This window comes from Ogataea polymorpha, assembly GCF_001664045.1.
Source record: "Ogataea polymorpha strain NCYC 495 leu1.1 chromosome Unknown OGAPOscaffold_3, whole genome shotgun sequence".
Lineage (NCBI taxonomy): Eukaryota > Fungi > Ascomycota > Pichiomycetes > Pichiales > Pichiaceae > Ogataea > Ogataea polymorpha.
The window spans coordinates 839,372-851,676 of NW_017264700.1; the positions used below are offsets into that span (position 1 = coordinate 839,372).

Genomic DNA, 12,305 nt, shown 5'->3' on the forward strand with positions numbered 1-12,305 from the left:
TGAATCTTTCTTGATCAGATCCAGCATTCCTGCCGGCAGAATTGGCTCTTTATTATCATTCAACACATACCTAAATGGCATCTCTGTTGCCTCATGCTTGCTGAACCGAATTTCTGGATAATCAATGAATTGGATGCTTTCAAATGGAGTACCCTCCAGAATCATCTTTGTGGTGCGCACAGCAGTGTCGGTCGTCATTTGTAAATTGCCTAAGCGTCTCGTCTCGCATTCCAGCTTCTTCTTCAGCTCAGAGGTTCTGTCTCGAGGTGGGTGATCACCGAGGATGCCTCCAAAAATAAAAAAATCAAAGCTCTCTTTGTCAGTAGGTTGCAAGTCAATCTCTGCACGTGGGTCCAGAAGACATAATCTAGAACCAAAAGAATCAACATACTCGTTGACCTCTTTAGTGGTCCATACAAGTCCTAATTCTCTCAAAGGTTGTGGAATATCTTGGTCTGAGGTGCCATCTGGAAGTGACGTCAAAATGAGATTGTCCTTTCCTATATCACGAATAATCTGACAGTACTCTAGAATCACCCATTCAGTGAATCCCTGTTCCATATGCTCGATTATGTACTTCATGCTTCAGCAATGTCAAAAGTATTGCCTCGAACTTTTCAAAAAAAAAACAGAAAAAAGACGCGTCGATAGACCTTTGTCGGAGATGCTCGTTATCTTTCACGCTCAGGCGAAGGCGTTGCATATGAACGCAACGCATATTTTCAGCCTTGCCAGAAATTTGGAGCCTCGCGAATTCTCCGCGAAATTCTTAAAAACCCTCGTACTCGTAATCGCAAAGCTTGTTCGCCGAAATCCGATTACCGAGATGATGCCGTGAGCATTTTCTAGTTCCGAAAGGCGTTTTTTAGGGTACTTCTATATGGGGCTTAGCTAATGTCTCCGAAGCCGCACTGGGCTCTAGAATAAAACCGTTTGAAATTTAAACCTTGTCTTTCCCTCATCCCAGATTACACTTTTTATCATGGGCTATCCAAACGTTGTAGGTGGTGTTTCCAGGAAGGTTTGCTCGGGAATCTACATACACTCGTGCCGTTTCTTAAGGGCAGGCTACTTTGAAATTGGCGGCCGTATGGCAGTGATCTCTAGTCCGCAATCGTTTATTGTTTGGTCTGCAATTCCATACGATAAGAAAACTATTGATTCTTTGGACAGAACAATGGTGGAAGGGGGAGATCTTAAAGCTGGTGAGTCGTTTATCCAGAAGGTGTCGCACTTAATTATCCCAGACGGCGAACATACGATGGCTGTTCAAAGCTGGAAAGCCAAGTTCCCGAACATCAGAATAGTGGGATTTGAAGGCCTCAAGCCTGAGATTGCCAAAGTGGCCGATATTGTGATTCCAGAAAGCGCCGCTTGGAAAATTTTAAGCACTAACGATTTGAGTTCGTTTGGTTTCGACGAGACAAAAGATGTGGCACTGGCAGATGCCAGATTGCAATTTATGTTCTGGCCAAAAGTCGCAAACAAGGAACTCCTTGTGTTCAGCGAGCCTCATAAAGCAGTCTTCGCCGCTGATGTGATTTTCAATCTCCAACATAATAACAGAAGAATCCCGGAGTCGGATCTTTATAATGAACAATTCGAGGGCAAGGAGCCATTCCATCTAATACAAAGGCTCTTTTTCAAAAATGCTTTCAGTTTTGGAACGGGTTTTAACAAATTTCTTGTTAAACGAATGGTTGCTGACCCTGTTAGCTTTTCTCCTGCTTTCAAAGAGCTGCTCGCCAGATGGGATCCCGCCAAAATAATCCTTTGTCATGGCGATGTGATTGAGCGTGACGGGTCAGCCGTCTTTAAGAAAACCTTTGGTCACATTGTCAGAGATTAGTAGGTGTGTAGTCAGAATCATATGTGATCATCTAGTAATATGAATGATTGTCTCCACATCGAGGCTGTGCAAAATTTGGTTTTATCATTTGAGGAGTGGGCACCTAGAGAAATCTGACAATACAGTATTTGAGAGATTATAGAAACTAAAATAACAATGATTTCGAAAGCGGTGATAATGGTGGGCGGAGGTTCTCGCGGAACACGGTTCAGGCCTCTTGCTCTCGACCAGGCCAAAATCATGTTCCCAATTGCAGGAAAACCTCTTTTGGCGCACACAATCGATGCCATACTAACAATTCCTACCATCAAAGAGATTATTTTGATGGGCTTCTATGATCCGGCAGTATTTACAGAGTTCATCCTGGACTTTAACACGAAGATGAAGTATCAAAATAGGGACTGTTATTTAAAGTATCTGAAAGAGTTTAAAGCTTTGGGAACAGCAGGGGGGCTTTATCATTTCCGGGAGGAAATCCTCAGGGGCAATCCAGATGGCTTCCTGGTTGTGCACGGAGATATTATTTGCTCTTTCCCATTCGTTGAAATGATTGAGTCTTACGAAAAGAGAGCTGCTGAGAAAGGAGGCATTGAAGCTATGCTGTTTGGAGTCAAACTCACCAACTACGACCTTTTCATGGCCCTTAGTGGCTCCGAACAATCTTCGTTTGGAACTATTGTTTCTGAAGACAATGGGAAAGTCATCCACTACGTTGAGAAGCCAGAGTCTAAAATTTCAGATATCATTAACGGCGGCATTTACATCTTCAACGAATCACTTTTCCGCAGGCTCTCCAATGCCAAAATCAGTAAGATTACGATCGCAAACGATAACACAACTTTTGAAACGGTGGATGAGGACGTAATCTCAATGGAGAAAGATGTGTTGCACTTTCTTCCAGATAGCGGCAAGACTTTTGTCTACGAGTACAAAGGCTTTTGGAGAGCAATCAAAACACCTTCGGATGCATTGTGGGCAAATGAGCTCTACTTGGATAAAGTTTTTCAAACCAAAACGGGCCATGGTAGAAGCGTGATCCATAGAGCCTCAGTCAACATTGAACCTCCGGTGTTCATCCATCCTTCTGCAACCATACATTTCGAAAACGGAACCAAAATCGGTCCCTACGTGTCGATCGGCGCAAATGTGACCATAGGCGCTGGTACAAGAATCTACAACGCGATTATTCTGGAGAACTGTGAGATTGGACAGAACTCGTTTGTGCGCAACAGTATTTTGTCTCTTGATTGCAAGATTGGCAACTGGGCTCGAGTTGAAGGAACAGGTGTGAACCTTATCTCCATAAACGAGATTGTGAAGAAAAACGGTCCTACAAAGATCAAAAAAGTGCTCGATGCAGAAAGTAGTCGCGTCATTGGCATCAAAGATTCAGGCAACATTTGTATACTCGGGTCTGGGACACATGTCGGTGACGACCTTTACGTGCTAAACAGCTTCATTCTGCCTAGCAAGTCAATCAAGGATGACGTAAAATATGAGATCATCATGTAACAAAGGCGATGGTTGTTGAGAATGCTTATTGACTAGCACCTTAATCTGATCTCTTATTGTATGCCACTCTTCGATTTCCCGTTTCGTTTTCATGAACACCACTACATAGGTAACACGAAAATAATTTTTTTCACTTTCCGCTTTGGGAATAATCAAGTGCTTTGACGGCATATTTTTATCCCTTTGGAAACTAAATTGCGAGACCTCCTTCAGTTTCATCTAAACTTGTTCCAGAAACGATAAGATACGAGAGCGTAGCACTAACATCTGAACTTGCTTCACTCTTACACACTTGGTCTCTGAAATTTGTCAGATATTCCCTATCGTTGGTTAGAGGCACCCATTGAAACTAACTCTTTGCGCTGTCCCACCACGCAAATTATCAGCGCACGATTTGCCAAAGTACAGCTGCGATAGACAAACCTAACTCAAAGATCCAATACATAGAAACCGATTCCAAGATGCAAGCAGAACATCCGGAAGAAGCAATTGCTGAAAAGATCTTGAAACGGGCCGAAATTGCGAGGATTACTCGGCAGCTCAAAAGCAAGCTTTTCAGGGCTGGCATGAAAGTTAGAGAAAGCCAGGGAAAGACTTCTAATTCCTCCTCTCCGCCTATATGGTCCTCTCCCATTAGAACCTCCGACCCGCTCGACAAGGGGACGTCCCCTTCCACGTCTCCTATGAAGCGAAAATCTTCTGAGACAGGAGATGATTTCTCATCGCCCGTGAAACGCCTACATCACGCAAACATTCCATCGTCGCCATTCTATCCTTCCAATAATGACATTGGATACGCGTCAGTTGACAAGTCACCTCACCAACAGAAGAACGAGCTAGTACCAATTCCAAAAACACCGCCTTCGAACAACAAAGCCATGCTCGACGACATAGCTCTTCAAAAAACGTCGAATGGGGCTAAGGAAAACGCTGCTGGGTCTGCACAGTCGGCGCTACAATCGGCATTATTTTCCACACCTAAGAGTGCTCGTACGAAAAAGAACTTTGATTTCAAAACTCCTAATTCCAGGTACGTCAACGACAACGAAGAAGGGGCAGACCTGCTGCTTTATTTGTCGAATTCGCCAGCTAGAACTTCCAACTCCAGAGAAGCCAAAGACTCCAGCAGCTTCCTCAACATTCCTACAACGCCTAAATCCAGCCACGCTTCCATGCTCAATTTGAACAGCACACCTAACCTGGGGATTGAGTCTACGCCGCCACGAAACAGCTCTTCTGCACTGCCATTCTCTACACCGTCGCTACTGCAGCCACCAAGCACGCCTGGAAATGGCAGTATACTCGGTGCCAAGCTGTTTAGCACCACCAAAAATGGCTCCAGGACCCCGGCGTTTAGTATGTCTGATTACGTGAGCATATTCACACCAAGCCCAAGACACACGCGCACACCGGAATTTTCGCACGGGTTCGTGAAGCCTGCGGTGCTCAGCTACTCGAAGGAACTGAACGGAATAACAAAGAACGACGAAAACTAGCAACAGCATGTAAAAGGAATAATTTAATTGGCTTCTATCAGTATCGTAATCACGTAAGATCAGCCAATCATGTTTTTTGTCAATGTAAGCAAGATCAAGAATTAAGGCCGAAAAATTCGTAATATCAATTGACTTTGGATTAAAATGTCAATATAAGGACAGCCAAACTTTTAAATTGTTGAGGTATTTTTTCTAGTCTGAACGTATTTATAATGACTGTTATTGAGATCACTTCGCAAGACCAGTTCACCGAGCTGACATCCGTGTCAAACAAGCTCATTGCTCTTTATTTCCACACTCCCTGGGCCTCCCCATGCATCCAAATGAATAAGGTCTACTCCACTTTGTCCGACTCTTCTCAGCACAGCAACACATCGTTTCTTTCCATAAATGCCGATGACCATCCTGAAATCGCCGACCTCTTCGACGTGTCTGCTGTTCCCTACTTTGTCTTAGTCAGAAATGGAACCATTTTGAAGGAGCTCAGTGGAGCAGACCCTAAAGAGTTTGTGACAGCGTTGAACCAGTTCAGCGACAAACCACAACAATCACAAAGCTCTCTGTCATCCAATGTGCCACAACCAGAGCCGGCTTCCACTAGAGAATCCGGCTCATCGAGCTCAAAATCGCCTTCCCCTGAAGAAGAAACCCCTGAGCAATTGAACGCCAGACTCGCAAAGCTGACAACCGCAGCTCCTATCATGTTGTTCATGAAAGGTACTCCATCTGCTCCACAGTGTGGATTCTCAAGACAGCTGGTGGCAATTCTGAGAGAGCACCAGGTGAGATTCGGATTTTTTGATATTCTTAAAGACGACGCCGTCAGACAGGGACTGAAAAAATTCAGCGACTGGCCTACGTTCCCACAGCTTTACATTGGCGGTGTCTTTCAAGGTGGACTCGATATTGTGAAAGACAACTTGAGCGAAGACGAGCATTTTTTCGAGCACGCTTTGGAAGAGGCAAACAACGCCAGCTAATTTTGCATGGTAGCTTAATGCAACTAATAATATTTTTTGACTTATAATTGTAAAACCAGCGAGTCGTCACTAAATTCGTCTGCAGACATGTTTTCCTGATCGGTATTCACAATCGGATCAGTGTCAAACTCTGTGTCTGAATCATCGGCCAGGGCAGGGGCTTCGGTCCCAAAGTACAGCTCCTCCAGCTGCGACTTTATTTTACTTGCCACTGGCATGTCGACCTCTTCGTCGTCGTCTACCTTGAATTCTGTGTCTGCCATCATTAAGTTGGTAAAGTCTCCTCCCAGTCTCCTCATGTTCATCCCACGTCGGATGCCTGACTGTTCGCTTTTCTTTAGCAGCTTTTTCGAGTTCAAAATCGAGCACTCGTAAAACCCGTCACAGGAAACTAGTTCGAAAGCGCTCAGATAAGTGTACCTGCCCTGTGGTATGAGTCTGGCCGCTCTCCTGGCAGCGAAGTCGGCCGTCTCTTGCAGAATTCGACGAAGCTTCTTCTTATATTTACTATCCCTCGAATATCGCATGCTAAGAAAAGCACCAGACTTGTTGGAGTCTGCCTTTATACTTTTGCATTCCATTCGTGTCCCTAGGCATGCTATGGTGGTGGCAATTTCGTTCATAAGGGAACCTCCACTGAAAGAGTAGCTCAAGTATGACTTGCACCGCAGATCATCGGAAATCGACAGCGTATCACTGATTCTCGCTATCGACTCGTTCAAACGAGAGGCAATCGACAAGTAATTCTCAAGTAAGTTAAGATGAAACATCGAAGAGGTTTGTGAAATTTCCGTGACTACGTTCATCACGGTCAGGTAGTCGGTCTGGGGTTTTAGATCTGACTGCAAGCTCTCTAGAAAACGAAACTCGTGAGCACGTTTAATATAGGTCTCATACTCATCTTCCGGATGCTTCGTTCCGTAAATGATTTTCCCAATCGAATGAAATACGTTTAAGGCAGACTCACGACCCAAAAATTCATCAGTCAACGATGAGCAGTACTTGCACCAGTACTCAAACAATATTATCGCGTTTCGAAGATCACCAGTGCCACACAGCTTATCTATCTTTTGTTCCACCATCTGCCTGGGAATTTGCTTGATGGAAGATATCAGGGTATCCTCAGCGATCGCTATGCGTTTCAAACACCGTTTCAGGTACCGTTTAGCCACAGGATTGAATTTAATCCTCGTCCATTGTTTGCCTTCTTTACCGATAATCTTGCTCCCAAGAACAAATTCGGTTTTGAAATTTGACTCAAGGGAAAAGGAGCCTGTTCCATTCTCAAGGTCAACCTCATATTCGGTGATACAAAGTATCAGCGGTGGTAATTTTATTTTTGCATCGAGATCTAGCCATTCCAAAATACTTTTCCGGAATGCTTTCAGCGTATCGTCATGATGGAGGTTCGGTAACTCTTCTACAACCACACATTTGAGATTATCCATCGTTAAAACCTTGCAACTCTCCAGGAATTCTCCAAAACTAGTTACGCTTGACATTTCACTAGATGTTTGTGTCATCCAATTTCTATACTGCACCACATTATCCAGACGGTTTTCATGATCATAGCCTTCAATCACCATTTTGCTGTGTGTTCTTCTCCTGCTGTTCATAACCTCTTCGCACAGGATCTTGGCAGAAACGCTTTTTCCACACCCACTTGGACCAGAAAGCACCAAGATCCTGGATTCGGTTCGGCTATTAACCATGTCCTGTATCTGGGTGCGTAACTCTGAGATTTTTCTCTCGTGTATGCACAATTGCGAAGATTCACTAGGACAGTACTTTTCAACCCATGTGACTGAATTATCGATCAGACTGCTACTCCTGGAGATTGTTTGTGGTTTGCGAAAAAGACGGGCAATTTCTGATACTTTGCGTGGCCTGTGACTCACTTCTGCTACCTCTGTATGTGTGATCCCGATCTGGCCATTTTCGTCCTCTGAATCAAGCGAAATGATATTTGACGATGGATCATTCAGGTCTTCCTTTTTGTGCTTCTTGGCATACCGCTCTTCACCATCTGAAGCAACAATAGAGGACTCGCGGCTGGTAATCATCACCATGTCTGCTCCTGAAAACAAGCCATCATCTCTACTCAACTTCTTTCGTCGTCTTCTGTCTGGTACCATCCCTCAAATTTGATTATGCGCATTATTTCCATATTTACCTTACTTTGATGTTTACGTAATCTATAAGCTCTCGATCATGTGGAACATACTAGACAGGGCGGTAAGCTTCATCTGGTCCGTGTAGGTGGCAATCGTATCATCGCGCACTGATTTTGAATTCAAAATCCAGCTCACGTCGCTCTGGAAGCCTAGAGGAACCAAGTCTGCGTCCAAATTGCGTTTCTTGAGCTTGGAAGTATGCTCCCATTTTTCAGCTGCCTGCTCTGCATTATCAACAATACTTCTTGGAACGCCACACATTGCTGCAACGTGCATACCAAAAGACCCGCTGGAGCGTCCCGACTCTAATTTATAAAGGAAGGTGATGTTTCTCGAGTTTTCATCAACTATTATTCCCATCCGAAGGGGTTTTACACGCGGGTGATTGATGAACGAGTTTCCCAGAGTGGCATAATGGGTCGCGAAAAAGCCTATGGACTGGACATGCGTGGCGATGTGGTGCAAGACTGCCTCTGCAATGGCAAATCCGTCACTCGATGATCCTCCTCGTCCCAATTCATCAAGAATGATTAGTGAACGCGGAGTACATGATTCTAAAATCTTTTTGGTTTCTGATAGTTCCACGTAGAAAGTCGACTTTCCTTGCATGATATTGTCGTTGGCGCCGAGCCGTGTCATTATCGTATCGACTGGTGTCATTTTGGCAGACTTCGCAGGGACAAAGCATCCAATTTGAGCCATAATGGTAGCCACACATGTCATTCTCAGGACTGTAGACTTTCCGGCGGCATTAGCACCTGTAAGCAGACCAATATGGTCTTTCTGGTCGATCCCCAAGGAAATGTCATTTGGAATAAAGTCCTTGGTTCCGGTAATGCCACCTGGAATAAAGCATGGATGTCTTAGTTCCTGAAACTCGATCTGTGCCGACGCGCTGTCAATAAATTCTGGTCTACAGGAGGGGGTCCCAAGCGATTCTGAAGCACGCGCCAGAGACAAGATACAATCCAGTTGTGCCACAGCCTTGATGGCAGACGACCAAATAGGGTAGTCGTTCATGAACCTGCCGTACATCCTAGCTTGCAAAGACTCGCCTATAATTTTGTGCAATTCTCTGGCTTCCATCAACTTTCTCACCAGCTTTTTGACTTCCGCAGACCAGTATCTCTTACATTTGGAAGTTGCTGCCATCTGCTGCCAATCCTTAGGAATACGTGAGATGGCTTTGGATGGGACTTCAATCAGATATATCTCTTTTCCGCTATCTTTGTAGCACATCTCCTGGCACTTGAACTCACGTCTGTACCGACTCAAAATCCTCTCTAGCTCTTTCTCTAGCTCTTTGATCTTTAGGTTGCTTTCGTCAAACTCGGGCTCCACCCCAGGTTCTGGAACTAAGATGCCATCATTGACGGCAAGTACCCTATCAAATGCATTTGACCAATTTGAAACACACTCTGGCAATTCATGTGGAAAAGAATCCAAAATTTTGCCCAGTTCTCCTCCTAATCTTTGAGTTCCTTCTGAATAAGTGGACTTCAGTATCTTGACCAAACTCACGATGCATTCGAAACCAGTCACGCAACGGGCAAAATCCTTAACCTTCAAATTTCCGGAATGGATCCTAGCAAGCAGTCTTTCCAGATCAGGAAGCTTGCCCAGTTTAGATTCAAGAAGATGTTTGAGGTCTCCATCTCTCATCAAGATTTCCACAGAATCCAACCTTGATTCAATGGTTTTTCTGGACATCAAAGGATGCGTCACCCAGCTTTTAAAAGTCCGCTTTCCAAATGGAGACACTGCACGATTTAGTAATTTGAACAAAGTGCCTTTGTCACTCTGGTCAAAGGAATTACTAAAAATCTCAAGATTCTGAAGTGTCACACCGTCCAGTCTCATACAGCTATCGGAGAAGCTGGTCTTATATGGGTCATATTGCTCTATGTTACCCATAGAGATCAACGCAGTATCTAGCTTGAGTGATTTGAGATACCATAGGAGAGCTCCAAATGCCGAAAATCCAACATTTTTGTTCGATTCGTAGTACTCCACTAGGATATTTGGGTAATTGGATAGATCGTCCAAATCATTGGCCTCAAAATATTTGCCTCTGGTAAGCTGCTCAAAAGCGATATCAGAGGTCCAAAATTCGTCTGCCGGCTTCAAAAAATTAAATGTTGCATGTGGTTGAGAGTTGAATTTAAGCATTCTCAGCACCAATTGCGAAACTCTCGATTTCTCAATCAGCACCTCCATTGGCTGAACCTGGGCAAGAAGTGTCTCTAATTTATTACAGTCCACATCATCGTCGAACTGTGTGAGTTGGATTTTTCCAGTGGCGGTATCAACAAAACACACACCAAAGGTTTTGCTGTTGTCATTATTGGTGACTTCCTTCAACGATAAGCAATACCTTGACATTTCATCAGACAGCATTCCCTCATCTGTCAAAGTTCCACACGTTAGAACACAAGACAGTTCTCTTTTGATGACTTTGTCATCCTTTGTATTCGCATTTTTCTCTCTGATCTCTTTAGCAAGCAGAGATTCCTTTTGGTCAACCTTTGCAACTTTATATCCTTCGTCAATAAACTTCTTAGCCCAGTAATCAAAAGACATCTCCGGAATTCCAGCTAATCTCATGTTCGCCCGTCCCGTGCCGGCCAGCTTAAGATCAAATTTCTGATGGCCGATGTCTGCATCTTTTTCGTACAGCTCGAAGAATTTGCCCTTTTTAAAGAACACTATGGAGTCCCACATCTTACTTTTGATCTCCCAGTATTGCTTCTCAAATGCAGTAAATTTAGCCCAAGCAGACTTGGGAATGTATAGGGTCCTGGGATCATAGTCTGGATCGGATTCGCTTCGTCCATCAGCATCTTTGATGTGCACAAGCCACTGGTATCTTTCCTCATTTTCTTTTGCAAATTTGGATTGTGGTGTTTGCTTTCTGGCTTGTCTTTTAGTGGATATCTTACTTTTATCAGCCGCAATATACGAGCAATTAGACTCAAATTTGAATGCCGACATACTAGTCCCTGCATCAGTACTTTTTGGAGAAGTTTTTGCGGGCTTGCTGCTAACATGATTGTTACCCTCTTCGTCCATCTCCCCAGGGGAATCATCACCGTTTAGTTCGTCTGCAATATTTTCTGTATCAGGAATAAAATAGTCATCGTCTGCAGACGCGTTGTCGCTCTCGAGTTTGTAATCATCGTCTTCATCATCGTCAGCAATCATCTTTCTCCGTTTGGTTCTGGGAACACTAATATCAGAATCAGTTTCTTCAGCAGAATCTTCGATGTAGCTTATCTTCTTAGCGCGTCTTGACTTCATTAATGGCGATTGTGAAGCGTTGGGCACGGAGTTGCGATTTACAGAACTTGGAGTTCTAGGCTCAAATAATTCTGGCGATTCTGGTATAGTTGGTGCCAGGTTCTGCGGGGCCTTGTTCTCCTTGTCATCAATCACTGCTCCTGATTTCACTTCCTTGGCTTCTTCGCCCCGCACTGGAGAGGAATTTTGTGGAGTTATGATGGGAGGAGACTTCGCATCTGACTCTTTGCTCGATTTATGTTGTGTGGGCTTCGCGTTGAAGAATGCAAGCAACGACGACTGCTTGTACTTAGAAGTACTCTTCGGGCCTCCTTTCATTGCCGTTTTGTTTGCCAATTTGTTTGAAACTCTGTCTTCCGCTGAACTGGTCATGGGGCCTTGAATCCTAGTTATGTCAACTACCCTTCTCAATGCACTTCCCAAAGTGCAAGGATAAACAAAAACAGCTAAACGATTTGTGAAAGTACCACAAGGGATGCGTCAGAAAAATACTCTCAATATATACTTAAATTTATTGAGAACGCGTTCGCGTCGTATATTACGTAATTACAATTCAGAGCTGAGACTTGGCAGTCTCAGCAGATGATCAGCATGAATTACTTCCGTTATGGTAAATATCATATTTGAACGAGTGGGTATGTAGGAGTAATGGTGCATCGTTAAAGCCTAGCCTCTTTGTCAGCTTCAATGATTAGCTTTTTGATAGCGTCCGAGCTCTCGCCAGGGTGAGAGCCGACATACTCTTTCAGGTCTTGCAAAACTTCCCTTACCTTACCGTTCACGTTAAGTATTAGTCTTTGAGTCTCGTCCTTGATTTTGATGGCATTCTTGAGTGTATATTGGAGTTCCTCGTTACTTTCGTCGATCTTCAGCTTTCCCTGCAAATCGGCCACCGTGTCCTCGTGTTCCCTCAGTTCTTCCTTGTATAATTTCTTGTCTTTCAAAAGCCTTTGAAGAGCACTTGATTTGATTTGGATAGTTGAAACCATTCTTTCAG

General features: G+C 44.1%; 8 protein-coding genes across 8 annotated transcripts; 4 read left to right on the plus strand and 4 right to left on the minus strand.

The window, feature by feature from the left end:
• Window positions 1-35: 35 nt before the first annotated feature.
• On the minus strand, window positions 36-695 carry OGAPODRAFT_16220 (uncharacterized protein; the record flags this gene model as incomplete). The annotated part of the gene is made up of 1 exon (XM_018354268.1): window positions 36-695. A coding segment is annotated over exon 1 (335 nt), but the record flags the coding sequence as incomplete, so codon positions are not given.
• A 287-nt stretch (window positions 696-982) lies between these two features.
• On the plus strand, window positions 983-1,849 carry OGAPODRAFT_93606 (uncharacterized protein; the record flags this gene model as incomplete). The annotated part of the gene is made up of 1 exon (XM_018357378.1): window positions 983-1,849. The coding sequence occupies one exon, from the start codon at window positions 983-985 to the stop codon at window positions 1,847-1,849; it is 867 nt and encodes a 288-aa protein (XP_018211548.1).
• A 144-nt stretch (window positions 1,850-1,993) lies between these two features.
• On the plus strand, window positions 1,994-3,475 carry OGAPODRAFT_16221 (uncharacterized protein). Its single transcript, XM_018354269.1, has one exon. The coding sequence runs from the start codon at window positions 2,006-2,008 to the stop codon at window positions 3,359-3,361; it is 1,356 nt and encodes a 451-aa protein (XP_018211549.1). The 5' UTR covers window positions 1,994-2,005; the 3' UTR covers window positions 3,362-3,475.
• Window positions 3,476-3,617: 142 nt separating this feature from the next.
• On the plus strand, window positions 3,618-4,857 carry OGAPODRAFT_76147 (uncharacterized protein; the record flags this gene model as incomplete). The annotated part of the gene is made up of 1 exon (XM_018356134.1): window positions 3,618-4,857. Exon 1 carries the CDS (start codon window positions 3,823-3,825, stop codon window positions 4,855-4,857), a length of 1,035 nt encoding a protein of 344 aa, XP_018211550.1. The 5' UTR covers window positions 3,618-3,822.
• Window positions 4,858-5,003: 146 nt separating this feature from the next.
• Window positions 5,004-7,673, plus strand: OGAPODRAFT_87278 (uncharacterized protein). The gene has a single exon (XM_018356859.1). It carries the CDS (start codon window positions 5,070-5,072, stop codon window positions 5,835-5,837), a length of 768 nt encoding a protein of 255 aa, XP_018211551.1. The 5' UTR covers window positions 5,004-5,069; the 3' UTR covers window positions 5,838-7,673.
• OGAPODRAFT_93610 (uncharacterized protein) lies at window positions 5,004-7,906 on the minus strand (the record flags this gene model as incomplete). Its single annotated transcript, XM_018357379.1, has 1 exon — window positions 5,004-7,906. The coding sequence occupies one exon, from the start codon at window positions 7,904-7,906 to the stop codon at window positions 5,879-5,881; it is 2,028 nt and encodes a 675-aa protein (XP_018211552.1). The 3' UTR covers window positions 5,004-5,878.
• A 98-nt stretch (window positions 7,907-8,004) lies between these two features.
• OGAPODRAFT_16222 (uncharacterized protein) lies at window positions 8,005-11,635 on the minus strand. Its single transcript, XM_018354270.1, has one exon. It carries the CDS (start codon window positions 11,306-11,308, stop codon window positions 8,033-8,035), a length of 3,276 nt encoding a protein of 1,091 aa, XP_018211553.1. The 5' UTR covers window positions 11,309-11,635; the 3' UTR covers window positions 8,005-8,032.
• A 332-nt stretch (window positions 11,636-11,967) lies between these two features.
• On the minus strand, window positions 11,968-12,297 carry OGAPODRAFT_12632 (uncharacterized protein; the record flags this gene model as incomplete). Its single annotated transcript, XM_018353327.1, has 1 exon — window positions 11,968-12,297. One exon carries the CDS (start codon window positions 12,295-12,297, stop codon window positions 11,968-11,970), a length of 330 nt encoding a protein of 109 aa, XP_018211554.1.
• Between the last annotated feature and the right edge of the window lie 8 nt (window positions 12,298-12,305).